Source organism: Aedes albopictus, chromosome 2, assembly GCF_035046485.1.
Source record: "Aedes albopictus strain Foshan chromosome 2, AalbF5, whole genome shotgun sequence".
NCBI lineage: Eukaryota > Metazoa > Arthropoda > Insecta > Diptera > Culicidae > Aedes > Aedes albopictus.
Window position 1 is genome coordinate 190,636,377 of NC_085137.1, and position 19,280 is coordinate 190,655,656.

General features: G+C 41.6%; 2 protein-coding genes across 2 annotated transcripts; one reads left to right on the forward strand and one right to left on the reverse strand.

Moving 5' to 3' along the window:
- Positions 1-5,194: 5,194 nt before the first annotated feature.
- Positions 5,195-8,205, reverse strand: LOC109419059 (musculin-like). The gene has a single exon (XM_019693266.3). It carries the CDS (start codon positions 7,167-7,169, stop codon positions 6,429-6,431), a length of 741 nt encoding a protein of 246 aa, XP_019548811.3. The 5' UTR covers positions 7,170-8,205; the 3' UTR covers positions 5,195-6,428.
- Positions 8,206-16,483: 8,278 nt separating this feature from the next.
- Positions 16,484-18,744, forward strand: LOC109419057 (uncharacterized). Its single transcript, XM_019693265.3, has 4 exons — positions 16,484-16,513; positions 16,574-17,749; positions 17,810-17,956; positions 18,016-18,744. Exons 1-4 carry the CDS (start codon positions 16,484-16,486, stop codon positions 18,193-18,195), a joined length of 1,533 nt encoding a protein of 510 aa, XP_019548810.3. The 3' UTR covers positions 18,196-18,744.
- The last annotated feature ends 536 nt before the right edge of the window (positions 18,745-19,280 follow it).

Genomic DNA, 19,280 nt, shown 5'->3' on the forward strand with positions numbered 1-19,280 from the left:
TACATATCCTCTGGACCAAGTTGTCCGGAGTTGTGTCCTCCCCGCATGTGGCAAACATGCAGTCACTGCATTGTGCGAAACGCGGGCACACGAACAAAACGAGTTCCGCCGTTTCCTTTAAACCATTGCACACTGGGCATTCGGGAGAATCCGCATGCCCGAAACGGTGTAGATACTGTCGGAAGCAACCATGACCTGTAAGGACCTGTGTCAGGTGGAATGTAACTTCCCCATGGCGCCTATTAATCCAACTATCTACTCTCGGTATCAACCTATGGGTCCACCTTCCCTTGTTGGAACTGTCCCACGCGCGCTGCCATTTGACCATAGAGGCCATCCTGACAGTCCTGCGTATGCCTCTTGTGCCGCGCATTTCGAAGCACTCCATGTCCTCACTGATAAGAATGCTGATAGGCACCATACCAGTAATGACGCAGAGAGCGTCGTGTGACACGGTACGGTAAACGCTCGCAACCCGCAGGCACATAAGCCTGTAAGTACTTTCCAGCTTCCGTCGGTAGCATTCAGTACTTAACGCGGTGCCCCACGCCGGGCCGCCATACCTAAGTATGGACGTAGCAACACTAGCCAGAAGCTTGCGCTTACTGGCGTACACCGCAGAGCTATTGGACTAGTAATCCTACATTATAGAGATCTGCGGAGGCGGCCATTGTGAGCCAATCGTGCAGAGAGAACTGTCAAAGTGTGAGCCAAATGAACATGGTTATCGTTCGTAGGAAGGCGTCGTTTTAACGGTATTGCAATCGGAACTAAATAAATTAAAATTATTTATTTTTAATATCGAGATATTGGCGGCATATGTATGTTTAGTAAAAAGATAAAAAATTATTAATTCTGCTTTCAAAAGCTCATGCTTATGACGACACTTTTGTTGCTGAACTTGTCGAAAAAACTTCCATTGCTGCTTCTTGCTTCACTTCTGCCGATATGATTAGCGTAATACTTTTGCAATTTTTAGGGCCCATATAGCCGAGGCGGTAAACGCACGGGTATTCAGCATGACCATGCTGAGGGTGACGGGTTCGATTCCCGGTCGGTCCAGGATCTTTTCGTAAAGGAAATTTCCTTGACTTCCTTGGGCATAGAGTATCTTCGAGCCTGCCACACGATATACGCATGCAAAATGGTCATTGGCAGAGGAAACTCTCAGTTAATAACTGTGGAAGTGCTCATAGAACACTAAGCTGAGAAGCAGGCTTTGTCCCAATGAGGACGTTACGCCATGAAGAAAGAGAGAATACTTTTGCAATGAATTTCAGATTTCTTTGATTGCTCCGCTATTTCAACGAAATTTTGAAAAAAAAATTCTACCATAATTAGAAAATGTAAACAAAACAACTTGAACCACAACGAAGTCACGCACAAAGTTTGAACATCTAGCTTTGTAGCAAGTGTTGGCAGCTGTTGTAAACAAAACAAACAGCCATAGGCGAAACTACTGGGGGTGCCGGGGATGCCAGGCACCCCCTACAATTTTGTTGCATTGCTGTGAGATATGGGGCGGTGAATGATGAATGTATGAACTAATGAATAATTGTTTGTAGTGCACCCCCTGGCAAAAATCCGTAGTTTCGCTCATGCAAACAGCGTTGCCGAATCGACGTATGCAACTTCCGCTCATCTCTATGTAGAGGATTTCTATATTGGACATCATCCGGGACAGTGCCGCAATAGCTGTGGAGGCTCTTTTACAGGCATAATCGACGTGGCTACCGAAGGTAAGCTTGTCGTCGATCATCACGCCCAAGTGTTTGACAGAGCGCTTAGTGCACTCTCCTACACTGATCTCCGTCTGCTGCGCCGATTGCATGTTGTTAACAACCGTCACCTCTGTCTTGTGGTGAGCCAGCTCCAGTGTCCTGGACCGCATCCACGCCTCCACAACCTTGATCGAGTGGTTGGTAGTCAACTTTACCTCCTCGATCGTTTCACCGTAGACTTCGAGCGTAATATCGTCGGCAAATCCGACAATCACCACTCCCATTGGGTACTCTAGCCTCAACACCTCGTCGTACATGACATTCCATAACACCGGACCCAGGATGGAACCTTGCGGGACTCCTGAGGTTATGTGAAAGCACTTCCGACCCACCTCCGTGTCGTAAACTAGTACGCGATTCTGAAAGTAGCTTCCGAGAATCGTGTACAAGTACTCCGGTATCCCCAGACGCAAGAGCGCATCGGCAATAGCAGCCCAACTGGCGCTATTAAATGCATTCCTTACATCCAGAGTCACTACCCCGCAGAAGCAAATTCCCCTCCTGTTAGGCTCAAATGCTTTTTCGGCGGTTTTTGTAACCGACAAGATAGCGTCTACGGTGGACCTCCCCTTCCGGAAGCCATACTGGTTGCTCGAAAGACCATTTACGCCCTCAGTGAACCGCAACATTCTATTGATTGAATATTCTTGATGCTTATGAAAAAAATTAAAGCGCTTGCATTGCTTTCCGAAACAACATGGATGATAAAACTAAAACACATGCATGCGGTTCGTCGAATATAACTTTTTTTACAAGCATCAGATCGCATTGCGGTCTTCGATAAAGTTTTTCAGGACATTTTAGGCTATACTTTTACATTATCGGTTACAATGTTTCAGACAAACTTTTTGAACTTATGACTAAAATGCAAAAAAATGTGATTTTCCATGCAAAACATCATACAAATTTCAATGCGCAAAGTGTAGACCCGAAATGTAACCAAAAAAGCTTTGATCTGAGAAAATGATTCCAATGCCCCATCTTATCTATATAAATTAATGTCAACACATAATCGCAATGCAAAGAGTAGTTGCTGATAACAATCATTACACAACGCAACATTTTTTTGTCTCAAGAGCAAACTTATGCGTCTCTGACAGATTTTGGGCCGCTGAATCCGAATCCAAGCTCAGATTTGCTCCAGCACATCACAATTGCTGTACCCCAATTTATAGGGCAAAATATGCGATTTTGGGCTTTTTTGACTCCTAGCCATTATTCATGGGAATATTTTTTAAGCAATCAAAAGGTAAACTGATCAATTAACATCAAAATTAAGACTCATGCAAAATATTTCGTTTTACCAAATCGAATTTGATAGTTTTAAACGATTTATGTTAGGTACGATATTTCCCATACAAGTCACCCTCTAAAAGTTGCATGCAAGTTTACTTACTGACATAAAATGCTTAAATATATCAAATTTGATATGGTAAAACAAAATATTTTGCGTGAGTCATAATTTAGAGGTTCATTGACCAATTTACCTTTTGATTGCTTAAAAAAAATATTTCCATGCTTAATGGCTGGCAGTCAAAAAGCCCAAAATCGCATATTTTGCCCTATAAATTGGGGTGTAGCTCAAAATTGTGACGTGCTGTTGCAAATCGGCAATTTTTGAGGTTTTGTGAAGCTGTGATTTGGTGAGTGTTGGGCGTAACTGAGGTTGGAGAGAGTTTCAATCGTGAATCGGGTGGTTTAGTATGATATTGCTGATTCCGTTTAGCTCCTCCTCTTCTTGGCGTAACGTCCTCACTGGGACAAAGTCTGCTTCTCAGCTTAGTGTTCTATGAGCACTTCCACAGTTATTAACTGAGAGCTTCCTCTGCCAATGACCATTTTGCATGTGTATATCGTGTGGCAGGCACGAAGATACTCTATGCCCAAGGAAGTCAAGGAAATTTCCTTTACGAAAAGATCCTGGACCGACCGGGAATCGAACCCGTCACCCTCAGCATGGTCATGCTGAATACCCGTGCGTTTACCGCCTCGGCTATATGGGCCCTCCGTTTAGCCTTTAACCCGTCGGCTACGGGACTTACAACAAAATTTCAAACCGCTGCCAAAGACGCAAGCATCAATATTTTGCAATGAAATTTTGAGGTTCACTTCACTATTAGTTGTAGTTTCAATTATGCTGGGAGCCACAAAAATTGGAGCCACGAGGACAGTTTTATTCCGATGGACGTCTGGGTCAGGAGGGGTAAAAATTGCATAACCTTCCTGTTAGCAAGGCCCCATCAGTTGGAATTCATATGAATTCATCTGAAAAGTTTTTAGTTCTATGTATTATTGTATATTACGTCAGGCCTGGGGGAACTTTTTCAAGGCCTCCAAAATATTTTCAATTTTGAGTCTAATTTCTATGCGTTTGTAAAAAAATGTAATGCACACAAGAAGTAGATTTTTCTGTCCTAAGCTAGGTCTTAAGCATATTGAATTTAACCGTAAGTAAAAATTGATGGTAACATACTGTTTTTGTATGAAAAATAATGTTTTTCACGAAAGTTGGACGATTTTGGGAGAAATTGCCTACATTTAGACGTTTCATGCGGGTCCTTCTGTAAAACATTAAAAGCCTAAAAGTAGGCAATTTCTTGTAAAATCGTCTTACTTTTGTGAAAAACATGATTTTACGTACAAAAACAGTATGTTACCATCAATTTTTACTTACACTTAAATTCAATATGCTTAAGACCTAGCTTAGGACAGAAAAATCTACTTCTTTGGTGCCTTAAATGTTTTTACAAGCGCATAGAAATTAAACTCAAAATTGAAAATATTTTGGAGGCCTTGAAAAAGTTCTACACCACCTATATACTTCTTAACCCCCAGGCCTGACGTAATATACAATAATACATAGAACTAATAACTTTTCAGATGAATTCATATCAATTCCAACTAATGGGGCCTTGCTAACAGGAAGGTTATGCAATTTTTACCCCTCCTGACCCAGACGTCCACCGGAATAAAACTGTCCTCGTGGCTCCAATTTTTGTGGCTCCCAGCATAATTGAAACTACAACTAATAGTGAAGTGAACCTCAAAATTTCATTGCAAAATATTGATGCTTGCGTCTTTGGCAGCGGTTTGAAATTTTGTTGTAAGTCCCGTAGCCTACAGGTTAAACGGTTTTATAACAAAACAAATCGAGTCAAAGCGCCCCTTGATCGATATTTCTCAATTTTTCACCGTAGTCCTGTGAGCGCAAAACAACAAATTAAATAAAAGGCTTCTGAATTTTCATTTTTTTTTAAATTGGTTATTAAAATGAGTATGCAATCATGAAATATGCATTCAATACTTCTCCAAGGCTTCGACGCAGACTTAGTGTTTTCTTAAGTAGATAACTGTATGTTATTATTGTATCCATACCTCAAGCAACAATTATATGACTTGTCACCAAATAAAGCAATACAAAACATACGATACCTTGTCACCTACTAATGGCACTTTCGGATTAAACATTCAACGAAACCCACAATTTATAATTCCAATAATTTGTTACACATTTATTTCCATTTGGATTCGTTTCATCTTTCCTCCTCATACTTCTGCCTATCTATCCGCTTCTCTCAGCATCTCTCTCAATTGCACAATTATTTTCGTTTCGTATATTTACACACCGTCCTCACCGGAGCTCATTCAAAAAAATGCGTTCTAACTCCCTCACTTAATCTCTGCCTTCGGAGCAACAGTACAGCCTAACTTACGTACACAAGTCTTTCTTCTCTTGGTTTCCTAGTGCTTATCTCCCTCTAGGTCCCCCTACAGGGGCCAGCTCTCTGGCGTCCTAAACGTGTTTATTAAAGGTTGTTACCTCAGTTTTACACACTATTCTCTGAGTTTCCATAATTTAAATACCTAATCGAATCAGTCCACATTGAGTGTATTTTTCCTGTGCAGCGCGCGCCCAAAACACCCGACAGCAATCAAGCAGCCCTCTGTGGTCGCAGAGCTCTGCGCGGTCAGTTAGCGGTAGAGGCTGACGAACGATCGATCGATCGATCGTTCGAACGATCATCGGTGGCGGTAATTTGATAATTGGACACTGCCTCCGTCTTCGTTGTCGTCGCTGCCACCGCCGCCGTCTGGACCGGAGGACGTGAACAAGCACGAGAGCTGCCGAGGTGTTTGGATAAAAGTAACTACTATTTACAAGTTTATAAACACTTTAAGCCAGGGTGATGTGTTTTTTTGTTTTTATTACTTAGTGGTTAAACGATTCTGTCTTCTTTTTTTTTTTTTGTTTCTATGCAAGGCTAGAGGACAATTATCGAGGAACTTGCAACTAGCGTATTTTATTTACAGCTTGAGTAATTGATTGCTACCGAACGAGCTAAGTCGAATTATTTAAATCTAATTATTGGTATGCTAGCAAACAGATTATGTACGTATAAAACACTCAAGGCTAAATAATACACACAAAGTTTACGCTACATTATTGATGACAGAAACTCTTGAATTGATCGAATTCAAGCAATTTCAATAAAGCAATGCATCACTCACTATCTGAATAAAGTCCTGAATTTATGTATGTAGATTTAAAAACCTGTATGACCTTCCTTAACACGATCAGATATCGAAAAGTTTTGGTTTTGGGAACGTAATTACCTTACTATCATATCTAAATAAAAGCCGTCAGTTTCAATTCCTCGACAGAAGCTCATTCAGCGCAGCAATATACGTCTGGGCCATTTGCAAAGTCTCGAACTTGGACAGCTTCCGATCGTTGCCCAGCGAAGGCACCACATCCCTCAGGCGATCGAAGGCATCGTTGAGGCTGTTCATACGCCTCCGCTCGCGTGCGTTGGCTGCCAACCGACGTTTCTTCGTAATCTCCGGCTGCAGAATTACCCCAGGGGCAATGGGGCCCAGACTGCCGGAGTCGCCACTGCTGCTGGTAGTGCTGAGTGTACTAGGGGTCGGCGAACTGGATGGCACACTACCCAGATTTAGACTTCGACTGACTTTGGTAGGAACCGTGTACGGGCTGTAGATCCTATCCAAGCTGGACTGTTTGCCGGAGTTATTTGGGGAGTATCTGGAAAACCCGGAATTCGATGTGACACTACTCGAAGGTATCAGTTTGGGAATCGTTGGACAAGCGGTTTTGAAGTTGTCATTCGTGTAGTTGTAGTAAGGTTCAGTGTACCCAGTGGATCCATTGTATCCGTAGTTATAATTCTGAGGACTGCACTCTCCTGGCGATGCATAGTACGACTCCGGACTTGGAACCGGCCCCGGACTATGGTAGCCTTCCGAGGAAGTTCCGTCCGTAGCATAACCGTAACACTGAGAACTGGTTGTAATTCCGTAATGATTGTACGTCGATTCCAACCCTCCACCGTACATCATCGAAGGATACTGCATGTACGCCGAACTCATTTTCAAGTCCTTGAAAATCACTTATCCAATTATCAAATTCTTCACTTTATTCGCACGATCAACGCCCGATCGAACTGTCGCACGCCGCGAAAGATCTTTTACGCTACTTTTTTCCACTCCTTCAAATCACCGCGCAATTAACCGTCATTAAAGTTCAATCCTCGATCGAAACTTGTTCTCCACTTCCTCTCGAGTAATACAATTTGCACTTGATCTTATCTTCCAATTCAAAATTCACAAAACACACGCAAAACTCTGTCTGCGGTCGAACTCCGAACCGAATTCAAACTGCGGCGAAGGCGATCGAAGCTCCCAAAAAAGCGCGTCTAATTGCGTTGAGGTTTCGTAATCAACTGAACTGGTCAGTGGGCTCGAGCCCGATCGACAGCATCCCAAGAGATTCCCCGGCACAGCCAACATCCCGCGGTCAAGAAGATCGATTCGATCGAATCTCCTGCTGGCGCTGCACCATAGGAACAGGTGATTCTCCGAACCGAACCCGAACAATCCGAAAAGGGAAGAGCAAAGGAGAGAGCACCAAAACACTACTCTGGACCTGCACAGCGAAGATCGAAACCCGTCGCCGTTCACCGTGAAAGAGAAAACGAGATAACCAGTGCGACTAGCCAAACGAAACGGTCGATCTCCACTTATCTTTCAAAGCACGTTTGATCCTCAGTCCAACTCTTTAGGGTCAGTCATCGTGCCCTCTCTCACACGCGCGTTGATTTAGACTCCGCCTATCATCGCAGCGAGAGTCTCATACCTTGGCCTTTGTCCCTCTTATTCCGCTGCAGGTCCAAATACCTGCTCGCGCTTTGCATTTGCCTACCTACCCTACACGGTTTTACGGTGTAGGAGTATATGATAAGGGTTTTGAAAACGTTGACCGCTACCGCGGGATGATCAACCCCGAGGCAAATAACCGGTATCGGTTTCCAACCCGGCTATTCTCGTCCGTCCGTTTCGAACCTTATTCTCCTGCAGAACCGCATTGGAAATCGATCAATATTCAACAGTGCCCGCGGTACGAACATCAAGCCAACCGGCGAAACGGTCGCTGAAGGTAAAGGTAGGTAGCAGGATAATCCTTTTTCTTTCGGGAGAGTCAAGTGGCGCTTGCTTTGCCGTGTGCGGCATAGTTGTCTCATGTTCTGTCAGAATCCCTATTAACATGGGACAACTATACTGCACACGGCAGTGCTGTAGGCGCAACCGACATCGGAGACGTTAAGGTGACCGTAACCATGTAATTGGGTGATGTTTTACGAGTTTTGATCCTGGAAGGGACTTCCCGGAACGATACGTGATATCACGTGGGATTGATCAATTTCGACGTGGTGGACAAAAAGGTGGTAGAATTGGTTCATTGTGAATTTATTTGAAGAAATTAAAGGAAACTCATATAGTTTTAGCCAAGTTTTGCTAGTCTCTAACTCTAGCTTCATGATTTTTAGATGTACCGTGATTTCGGGTGAAATTGATCGACATGAGGACCATTTTTATTTATCAAAAATAAAGCTTTAAACTTAAAACAATTAGTAAAAACTGACCATCATCTGGCTCGAGGGTTATTGAATGATGGGTTTACATGTTTTACAGATAATAGGGTATGTGATTACCATGAGTAATCCCACGCTCCCATATTCATCCTATTCGAAAACAAGCCATTACGGCACCGATTGATTCCGTTCTTTTTGTTTTCATGGGTGCTCACTTCTAACAAAAAATGCAAAAATAAGAAACAAAACAAACAGCGCTGCAATTCTTTGTTTTTCGTAGGATGAAAACGGGAGCCACATGCTTAATAAGGGAACCAATACCCTAAGTCACATATTTCTGTATTTAATTCAATATTTTTCGAAACTGCGTGTTGAGCGAATTTCAAAGACACTCCGAAACTTTTGTTACCGTAGCAATATCGCAAATGTAATGAATATTCGAATGAATGTTTCTAGCTGCCAAGTATTTGCTAAACCTGATTTCGTCTTCAAAAATTCTATAAATATTCAAATTTATGTATAAAATCATACTTTTTGGAAGTAATCATATATTTAGTATGAAAATAGTATACTTTCAGGCGTTTTATTGGAATTTACTTAACTTTAAACTTAAATAATTAAAAATTTAGCGAAGTTGTAAAAGTTTTGCACAGCTTTTCGCATTCATGAATGGTTAAGGTGAAACGGGACGCCGTGTTATTTTTGCTATCTTGCCTCTCTTTCTAACAATTTGCCTCGCGATTTTGAAGATGGTAATCTCGAGACCTATCGCACTGAAGATGCTGAAAACCAATCAGCATATGCACTGCAAGTGAGCATACACAATGATAGGTTTTTGTTGCAAAATACGAAGTAGAATCTGAGATTACCATCTTAGTAGCAACAGAGCAATGGCGGATATTTTCTCGACCGTCCCGTCCGCCCTTAATTCAGGTGGAAAAAATATTTTCAGGACTTACAAAGGCATTTCACTGACTGATCAATTTCACCCCGAAAGTAATTTTTTTGATTTTTTATTTCAAATTACATTTATTATAATAAAATGATTTGCAGTAAAAGTTTTAACCTCGTTGACTGATGAAAACCATGGACGTACTTGTTTTAAAGCATTGAGTTTAACCATATCGATAATTATTCAAAAATGAGGCGCCGAAAACTGCGAAAAGTGATCAATTTCACCCGAAATCACGGTAAAGGTCTGTTTTTAGCGAATCCATTAAACTTATAAAAACAATTTTGCAGCGGTTATGCTCAAACTCTCCATACTGCAATCCTCAGCTCTAAATAGTTTTTATTTAAGCATTTTCACGAAGTGGATCTAACAAGGTAAATTCAATATGTTATTTATTCTGAGTGTACAAGCATTGGTAAACAATGACTTCATACGTCGCTCCTGAGCCCCCATCAGCTTATTTACACAAACTAAGACCATTACAAGATAGAGCGAACATCGATCTTTCGGATAACGGTGTCTATTTGCGTGTGCGGGCTGCTGTTATGCCCTAGGGGACGTTTTCGAAAACAGACACAAGACCTTTTTGGGCCCTTTTCAAATGTTGCTTCAGAAATTTTTAATCGTGATTCATAAAAGGTCAAATGTCAATTAAAGTCTACGCACGTTAGAGTCGGTACGACTTCCTTCATTTATAACAGCATCGGCTGTTTGCAGGGGGATTCTATTCAGGAGACTTCAATGTAGTTTCGGCCCTCGCCTTGCAACACTTCCTCGAGATTCTGCGCGCATGCTGACGCGCCATCTGGTTGCTGCAGTCGCTTAATGACGATACAACATTTCATTGGTCATTTTCAAGTGTATTTCAAGCGATTTCAGGGAGCTGCACCCGGGTAGAGGTGAAGTTCTGACGATCAAAACGTAATATTGGTTTGATTGATATAAGAGATAAAAGTACTGATAATAATATTTAAAAAATGTTCCTGGAACATCTAAACAATATCAAAATTTGATATTTCAAGATCAAACAAATAGCCCGCTGCTGTTGGTTAGATCTTACAAGAACTAAATATGATATGGTGATGATGTTCCAGAAGTGAATTTTTGATATTATTTTTTGATATTTTATCTCTTATTGTCAATCAAATAAATATCACGTTTTGATCTCCATCTATCTATATATATAAAAATGGATTTCTGTCGGTCTGTCTGTCTGTCTGTCTGTCTGACCATTATGGATACGGAAACTACTGAACCGATCGGCGTGAAATTTTGTGTACAGGTGGGTTTGAGGTTGAGGAAAATTCTTAGCATAGTGTGAGATCCTTCCCCTCACTGGAGAGGAAGGCTCCCATACAATTGAAAAAGAAATACAGGTGGCAGACGGGGTTTGTAGTCTGGACGGCGGTGCACGATGGACGTCGTAAGCGGAGGCACACCAGCGACGTAGCTGCTCACCGTACCGCCAAGCGTGCGGTGGAGAGACAGGGCTTCCAGAGGCGTTGGGCCTAACGGCGGAGAAACGGATCCAGTAGCAGTGTACCCCAAGCCTTGTGCATTTTAAGTCACGTAACGGGCAATGGATCGCCAATCCGGAGACGGCGGGTTCGATTCCCGTTCCGGTCGGAAAAAGTTTCTCGACTCCCTGGCATAGTGTTTCATTGTACTTGCCACACAATGTACAAATTCATGCAATGGCAGGCAAAGAAAGCGCTTCAAATAATAACTGTGGAAGTGCTCTAAGAGCACTAAGTTGTGAAGAGAGGCAGGCCAAGTTCCAATGCGAACGTTGAGCCATAAAGAAGAAGGAGAAGAAGAAAATCTCGTCATTTTACCGAACGGGTAAGGCTTGATAACTGTTTCCACGAACGTCGCATCGCTTTGCGGTCTTCGGAGGTCTGATTCCTCGTGAAGTTTTCTACAGAAATCATTCATCCACTTATTTTTCGGGATCTAGGGATGACCCCATCTCCGGTTTGTGGTGTGCGAGTGACATCTTGACATCTTGATTTCATCCAGTTCCTACTATATCAATCACATTCGCTGCTGTCAGCTCCATTCCCTCTATCAGCTCACATCGCATCGCTATAGGTAAATCCAACGGAAGCTAACGATCCCTTCGCATCTAGTGGCAGGAATGAGAACCCTATGAAAAACGTGACTCCGCCAGAATTTGCCATGGCGCAGCATAGGCAAAGTGCACTTTTTTCACTTTTTTGTATCGAATTCCGCATCGTAGAGAAACAAACGAGCACTTTTTGGAAAGAAAATTTAAATATCTTTCAGTTGCGCTTCAATCCGGTAGGTGCTCACGAACAATTTATGTGATTAATTTGAGGAGCTCTTGCTATGCCCCCGGAGGGCGATCTTCCGGATTTTTTGTTAGCTGGTCAATCCGGTATCTGTCGGCGTTGACATCAGGAATGATGATAATGGAAGCCATTGCAAATAGAAAATAGCAACTTCTAGAGCAAAATATTAGTAAAATTTGACGACAAAATGACTTTTTGATGTAAACAAACGATTTTCTCCTTATCTCACAAAGCGCCTCTACAATTGGGGGTAATCTGGATTAGCCTATTCTCGCGCTTGTGGGCTGGCTTATTTTTCTTTCTCAGTCCCTATCGTTATCCAAGAGTTCTCATTCTCTTGGTCTGAATTACTCCTGGCCTTCTTGGAGTTTGCCTCTAGGGGATTGCGCGCTTTGTAACAGACGTATACGCCTATAGCTATAGGTGAATCCAACGGAAGCTAACGATCCCTCCGCATCTGTTGGCAGGAATTAGAACCCTATAAAAAACGTGACTCCACCAAAATTTCACATGGCGCAGCATAGGCAAAGTGCACTTTTTTCACTTTTTCATATCGAATCCCGCATCGTAGAGAAACAAACGAGCACTTTTTGAAAAGAAAATTTAATTCTCTTTCAGATGCGCTTAGATCCGGTAGGTACTTACGAACATTTTATGTGATAAATTTGAGGAGCTCTTGCTATGCCTCCGGCGGGCGAACTTCAGGATTTTTTGTTAGCTGGCCAATCCGGTGTCTGTCGCCGTGGGTATCGAGATTCATGATAATAGAAGCCATTACCAAATGGAAAATAGCAACTACCAAGGCGAAATATTAGTTAATTTTGAAGACAAAAAATTGTATTTTTGATGTAAACAAACGGTTTTCTCCTCATCTCACCTAGCGCCTCTACAATTGGGGGTCATCCGGATTCGCCTATAGGAGTCTGGTTACTCGCGCTGGCAGTCTCCTTCTTTCTCTACGGCAGTGGTGCGAAGTGTCAGTATCAACCGACATTTAAAGCTGAAATTGAGAATGGTAACCACTCATTTTTCCATTTACTATCGGAATATCAATTGAATAGCCTCTGATCATTCAATTGACATCAGCTCCAGCCTCAGTCAAGGCACATATCATTCAATTGAGCCCCAGCTAGGAAGCATAAATGTGTGGTGTTGGAGGTTCAAAGCTTTTATCATCGTTGATGACGTCAAACCCGACATCAACCTATCATTCACCTATTTTTATTTTGGCCACCAAACCCAACTTAGACCCAATAGTTGATCGATGTTGGTCCAACAGTGGCCCAACATTCGATAAAAATTGACCCGACTTTGACCCGACATTCGAAATTTTTTTCAGTCTGGCGGAATTTTGCGGGGTTTTTCGTGTTTTGAATTAAGCTACTCATTCGAGTGACAATTTATTCAATTGACAAGGATTCGCTTCTCATTTGATAGGTGCTCTGATTGAATGAAATCGTTTTGAACATAACTAGAAGAAAAAATGACTGAACAGATTGGTTGGTTAGTGTTCAAATGAATGAATTGAATTTTTGCTACACTGCTCTACGGTCCTCCGCCTTCCTCTGCCGGACGCTTAGTGTCACATGGGCAAGTTTTGTTTTGGGGTAAAATGCCATTTTTAAAACTTTCATCGTTTTCAATGATAATTAGCCTCATTTTTTAGGCTTTCAAAGTGGTAACAGCAGCTAGACAATATTTGCTCGATACTTCAGCAAAAATATTCACTAAACTAATGCATTTTCATCGATTTTTAGCGATTTTAAAAACACTGATTCGTAAAACGGAAGTGGTTTAAAAAGACCATCTGACATGGGGTAAGATGCCACTTCATGAAAACATTCAAAAATTACGTCCATCAGTTCTCGGGCATTTCCGACTCCTTTACCCCACTCTGTCCCGCTTTTTTCGTATACTCAATAAATAGAGTGTTACCCCTCTCCCCCCATGCATCTCCATGTGTGCCGCAATCTCGTTGGAGACACTTGGCTGGCAATAGAATCACCAGAAAACCTTAATTGCAAGCACGAAAAACCGGATGTCGCCAATTTTCATTGGGAAGTCAAAAGATTTTTCGTGGGCTTGGTGATCTAGCTTCTAGAAGAATGTTCGATGCAAACATATCTTGACACCATTCACATATAGTAATGATCAAGTCCCATTCAGGAATGATTTAATGAGTTAGGCCATTTTACCCCATCTTGGCATTTTGGGCTTTGTTCCCCTATGGTTTTGTTCTGCATTTGTAATACCTTTCTGGATACAGTTCAGAAACATGTTACTTTTTTATGCTCATATCTCCGCCAGTTTGCGTCAGATTTCCAAAGTCCTAGTCTTATTCAAAAGACAAACTTTGAACATAGTTTAGATGAAGCTTTTTTTTTAATATGTAAGTTACGGGTTTGGCCGTCGGAATTGAGTTTTTAAAAAGAAAACAGAACTATACACTAACGCGATTGAATACCGAATGACTTTATTTCCTAGCTAAGCTTTCATGAAACCTATACCTGTTCTGATGACCTAGTATATCCACAGTCCACTTTGCAGCGTTTGCATTTCCGGGGCCGGAGTCCGTCTGTTGCTACGTCGCCGTCGCCGTCGTCGTCGTCGTCGTCTTGGGCACCTGCCATGCTGATGATTGATTTTATGGTGGCGTGGACTTAGCCGATGTGAACGGATGCGGACTTTGGTAGATTGTTAAATTTGATGATAGTGGCAGGTTATGGTGTCTTCTGTAACTTGTATTTAAAAACTTAACCTCAAATTAACATTTTTTGAAAAATAAATTTCAACCTCCGGCAGTTCTCTTGAAATTAGGTCGACCGAATTTTAAGATGAGATATTTTCTAATTCACCTATTCAGATATTTTCTAATTCACCTGCTTTTTACAGAACTTGGCAGTATAATCTAAAAAAAATGTTCAATAGATAAACTATTGATGCTGTGGAGTTTAGTATTTCTCTGGGAAGGAATCACCCCTCACGTGCAGCACACACAACTTATTTACCCAGGCTGACGTCAGTTCGCAAGTGGCAAGAGTGAACGCGGTTGGGTGACGCCTGGAGTTGTTGCTACGCAAGCAGGGATGCTAACATTGTCTGCTTGACAGTTCGCATCACATTCAAATGCGCTATATCGCCTGCTGTGATCAATCTTCTTTCCACAGCTTTATGCTGTACATCTTATATCTCACAGATGCCGTCGATCAAAAGTTAAATTCAATTTTTAGAAAATGTTGCAACTTTAGCAACTTTAGCTAAAGTTTACATACAAATATTTTTAAAAAAATTTCACCTAGATCATGTTCAAAGTTTCTTTGACTTATTATCTTTTGAATAAGATAAAAAATAACATGTTTTTGAGGCGATCCCAAACTTTTGATGCGGAGTGTGCTTAGAGGCCTCGCTATGGTTTTATAAGACGGAAGTCGACGCCAACATTAGCTCATCTGTCGTTTCAGATCAGTATCACCCGAGCCAAATAAGATGATCGAATGCATGATTGAAAGGTGTTATTCAGCATATCATAATCAGGAACTCACTGGCTTAGTTCCTGATGTGCCCGAAGCACTTCAGGCTGTCCTAAGGCAATTTTGGAAGCGGTGCCAAGTCGCATGTGCAGAGTTGCTTCCGGATTAATGGGTTTGTGTAGATGCCTCACACGGCGCACTGTTGCTCCCATGCATCTAGGATTTCTCCGCTTGAGCTACACTACACTGATATGTGCCTAGGAAATAGTCATAGCCTCCCCATTAAGACCATCTACTCGCTCTTTTACCTGCTATCCTTAAAACTTCCTGAGACCTCATATTACTCTTCTCCTGAAACACTCTGGGCGCCATTGCCATAATTGCCATTAAGGATGGGAAATGTCATGGAATTTCATGAAAAAATGCCATAACATTTTCCAATTTCTACAACTTCCGGGGTAAAATTTCGTCCATTAATATCATCAATCCATAATGATGAAAAGTTATGGAAAAATAATGATGTCGTTAAATATTTCTTACTATAGTCCCTATAGGGACAGAGAAATTATCAAATAAAATTACATATCCCATCCCTGATGCCATTATTATGACCTCTTTTTTACAATACTTCTGCTCAATGGATCTCCTTCCCCTCAGTTGCAAAAACTGAATCTGCATTAAACAAACCTGCATCAAAGAAAATGATGTATTGCCTTTTATAAGTAAATGATAAAGTAGAAATTATGAAAAGTATAATCTTTCAAAAGTGAACTGTAATAAAATATTGAAAAATTGAGCACCACCAGGAATTCCTGAGGATCTACGAAGCTGTCATACAAAATTTATCAAAATACCAAGTACATCTACTTTGCTGAAGACAACGTAGGGATTCATTAAACATTCTGGGAATTGTTTGTCCATTCTTATGACGAATACTGTATGCACCTATGTACGTGCGTACATCGTCACCAAGTTCAAAATTAGAACGACGCATTTTGACTGCGCAAGCGCAACTCTAAACCTGCGCAGCAAACGCACAGCCGCATCCCACGACACCAGTCATTTCTCGACTGTAAACATGATGAAAATAAACAATTTTCCGGAAGAGGTATTTAGATAATTGAAGTATATTACCACGTCCGCTGATTAGCATTGACTATATTTCCAGATTCTCGAAGTGATATTCAGTCATCTTCCGTTGAAAGATCGTAAGAATGTTTCGCTGGTGCGCCGGGACTGGGCCCGGTTAGCATTTTCAAGACCTTGTTTGGAATCAACTGAGCTGAATATCGATGGTTCGAAGGCTGCCGATGTATCGCCGCTGGAACACAGTCAACGAAAGTACCGATTCGTTTGCTTCCGCATGGATTGTAGCAGCCTCGAAAACCGCCAACTGGAAGGGATTCGAAGCGTACTGTGTAAGTTTAGCTGTACGATCATGCGGTTGCGATTTGTGTGGGACACCATGGATGTTCCATTCGATCTGAGATTGCTGTTGCATCTAATAGAATTCACACCTTCTTTGAGGGAATTGATCGTGGAAGATTCCACCAACCAGTATGATGAACAAAATGTAGACCCTTCCGTGGAAATTCAAAGCTTTCATAACTTGGAGAAACTGACCATTCCCAACTGTGTGATGGACAACATTCAGTTTGATGTAGCTAGATTGGCCCCTAATGTAAAGCATGTCAGCCTATCGACCACAGGGAGACACTTATGGACCGCTCTTCATCTGGTTGGTGCCCAAATACGAAGCATGAGCCTGAAGACCGAGACGAAAGGCGTCTTCAGACAACTCTGGGCAATAGAACCATATTCGCTAGAAAAGCTTCACCTGCATAGGCTATGTAGCGATCTGATGGAGCCTAGCGACCTCAAACTCAACGATGTAGTCGTATTCTTCTCACAGTGTAGAGTCCTGACCGTCCTTGGACTTGAGCTACAAGTGCCATGCAGCGTTATCCAGCTAATTGCAAACAGTTGTCCTACGTTGAAGTCTCTGCTGGTTTATGAAATTGAGGAAGGATGGCCACTGCTGAAAATGTTGCAGCAATTTGAAAATCTTGAAAGTCTCACAGTAAGGGTAGCTCATTTTGAAGTGAAGCCTTCGGAAGATGAAGACTTGCGGCTGGGTAAGTTGAAGAGCCTCACCCTAGATGGAGTGGAGTTCGAGAATCCATTTGACTTTTTCCATCAACTGGGCCAGTTTGCGCCGCGATTGCAAGAACTGCAATTTGCTCAGTACGATGATAGCTGCAACGAAAATTATCACTTGACTGTGCTGAAGGCGGTACTCCAGCTAAAGCTGCCGCTATTGATGAAACTCGTTCTGTTTGATAACGTAAGTTTTTTTTTAATAATTTATGTTTCAGTTATAGTGCATTGATTCATACACTTTTAGTCAAGTTACTTCCCATCGCATGTCTTCAATCAGTTCAATTTGTTTCCGAAGCTTAAGGAGCTTCGACTGGCATACTGTGGACTATCAGCGTGGAATCGATCTATTGTTGTTCCCGGCGTTGAGAAGTTGGCGCTAGATATTTATGAGGTAAGTTTTAACTAAATCACAAAAGTTGAAAGAAATATTAACTATCATGTATTCCACAGCTAACAACCTTCCAGCTTCGTAATCTTTTGAAGATGTTTCCCTCGTTGGTCACACTAGATGCAGTTGAACCGGAAGATCCACTCAACTTTAGAATCGATGACCTACCCAGAACGTCTTTGCTTTGCGATTTCAATGTCCGTAAGCGGGGTTTCAATATTATAGATGAATGGGTATTGTAAGGTAGCACTGGAAAATGTTCTTTCTTTTAAATAAAATAGAAAAATGGACGAAATTTGATGTATGTACATGTTTCATGAACGGATTGAGACTGAAAATAACCCAAGTAACCAAAAGTTCAGATAAAAGGATACTTTATAAGCTAAGCAGCTTGTTGGAGGTTGCTCATTAGCCTTCTAAGCAGCTTCATTTTTTAAATTATTTTGGAACTTGAAAGTTCACATAAGCACGCTGGATAGCCTTCTAAGCAGCTTCTGACAGAACTTTGACAAAATTCATGCAGAAACAAAAATGTATTTTTCAGAATCACAACTCTGTTGGTGGGTTTGTGATTCGTGTCTGGAAAATGCTTCTTATAATTATATTTTTACACATGTCGCTGCTATGTAGATTTGAACTGGATCCTCCTGCGTGATAGCCTGTCGACTTACCGCTGCGCTGCTGAAGACACTTGACAAAGTCAAGATAACTTCACTACTGTACAAATGTGCAAAACTAGCTGCCGACAGAAAATCGATTCAAGTCAGCCTTTACCTGCTGTTCACTTATCGCAACTGTAGTACTGTGGTAGTGCGTTGGGTTCTCACGCAGTGACTGTCGGTTCGAATCCGATGGGCGGCAATTTTTTTTTTGCTCAAGCCTAACATTCATTGATTTGATAAATTCATATTTGTCTTTTATTCGTGTATGCTTAAACAGTTGTTTTCTGTAAAAGAAATAAATTTATTCTTCATTGAAACACAATGCTACTGAACTGAACTTCTATGAACTTGAAAGTTCCAACAAAGTTTCGAGTAGCATATTAAGCAGCTTTAAAGTTTCGCGAAGTTCAGATCAAGTTCCGAATGGAACTTTCTGGCTGCTTAAGAGGCTAACAATGAGCCTTGCCGGAACTTGTGACCGAAGTTCCAGCAAGGCTCATCGTTAGCCTCTTAAGCAGCCAGAAAATTCCATTTGGAACTTTATCTGAACTTCGCGGAACTTGAAAGTGTATTTTGTCATGGGAAGCGGAACTTTTGGTTACTTGGGAACACTCATCAGGAGTTCATTTTGGATTTACATTAGAATTCTTCTATGAGTTTTTTTC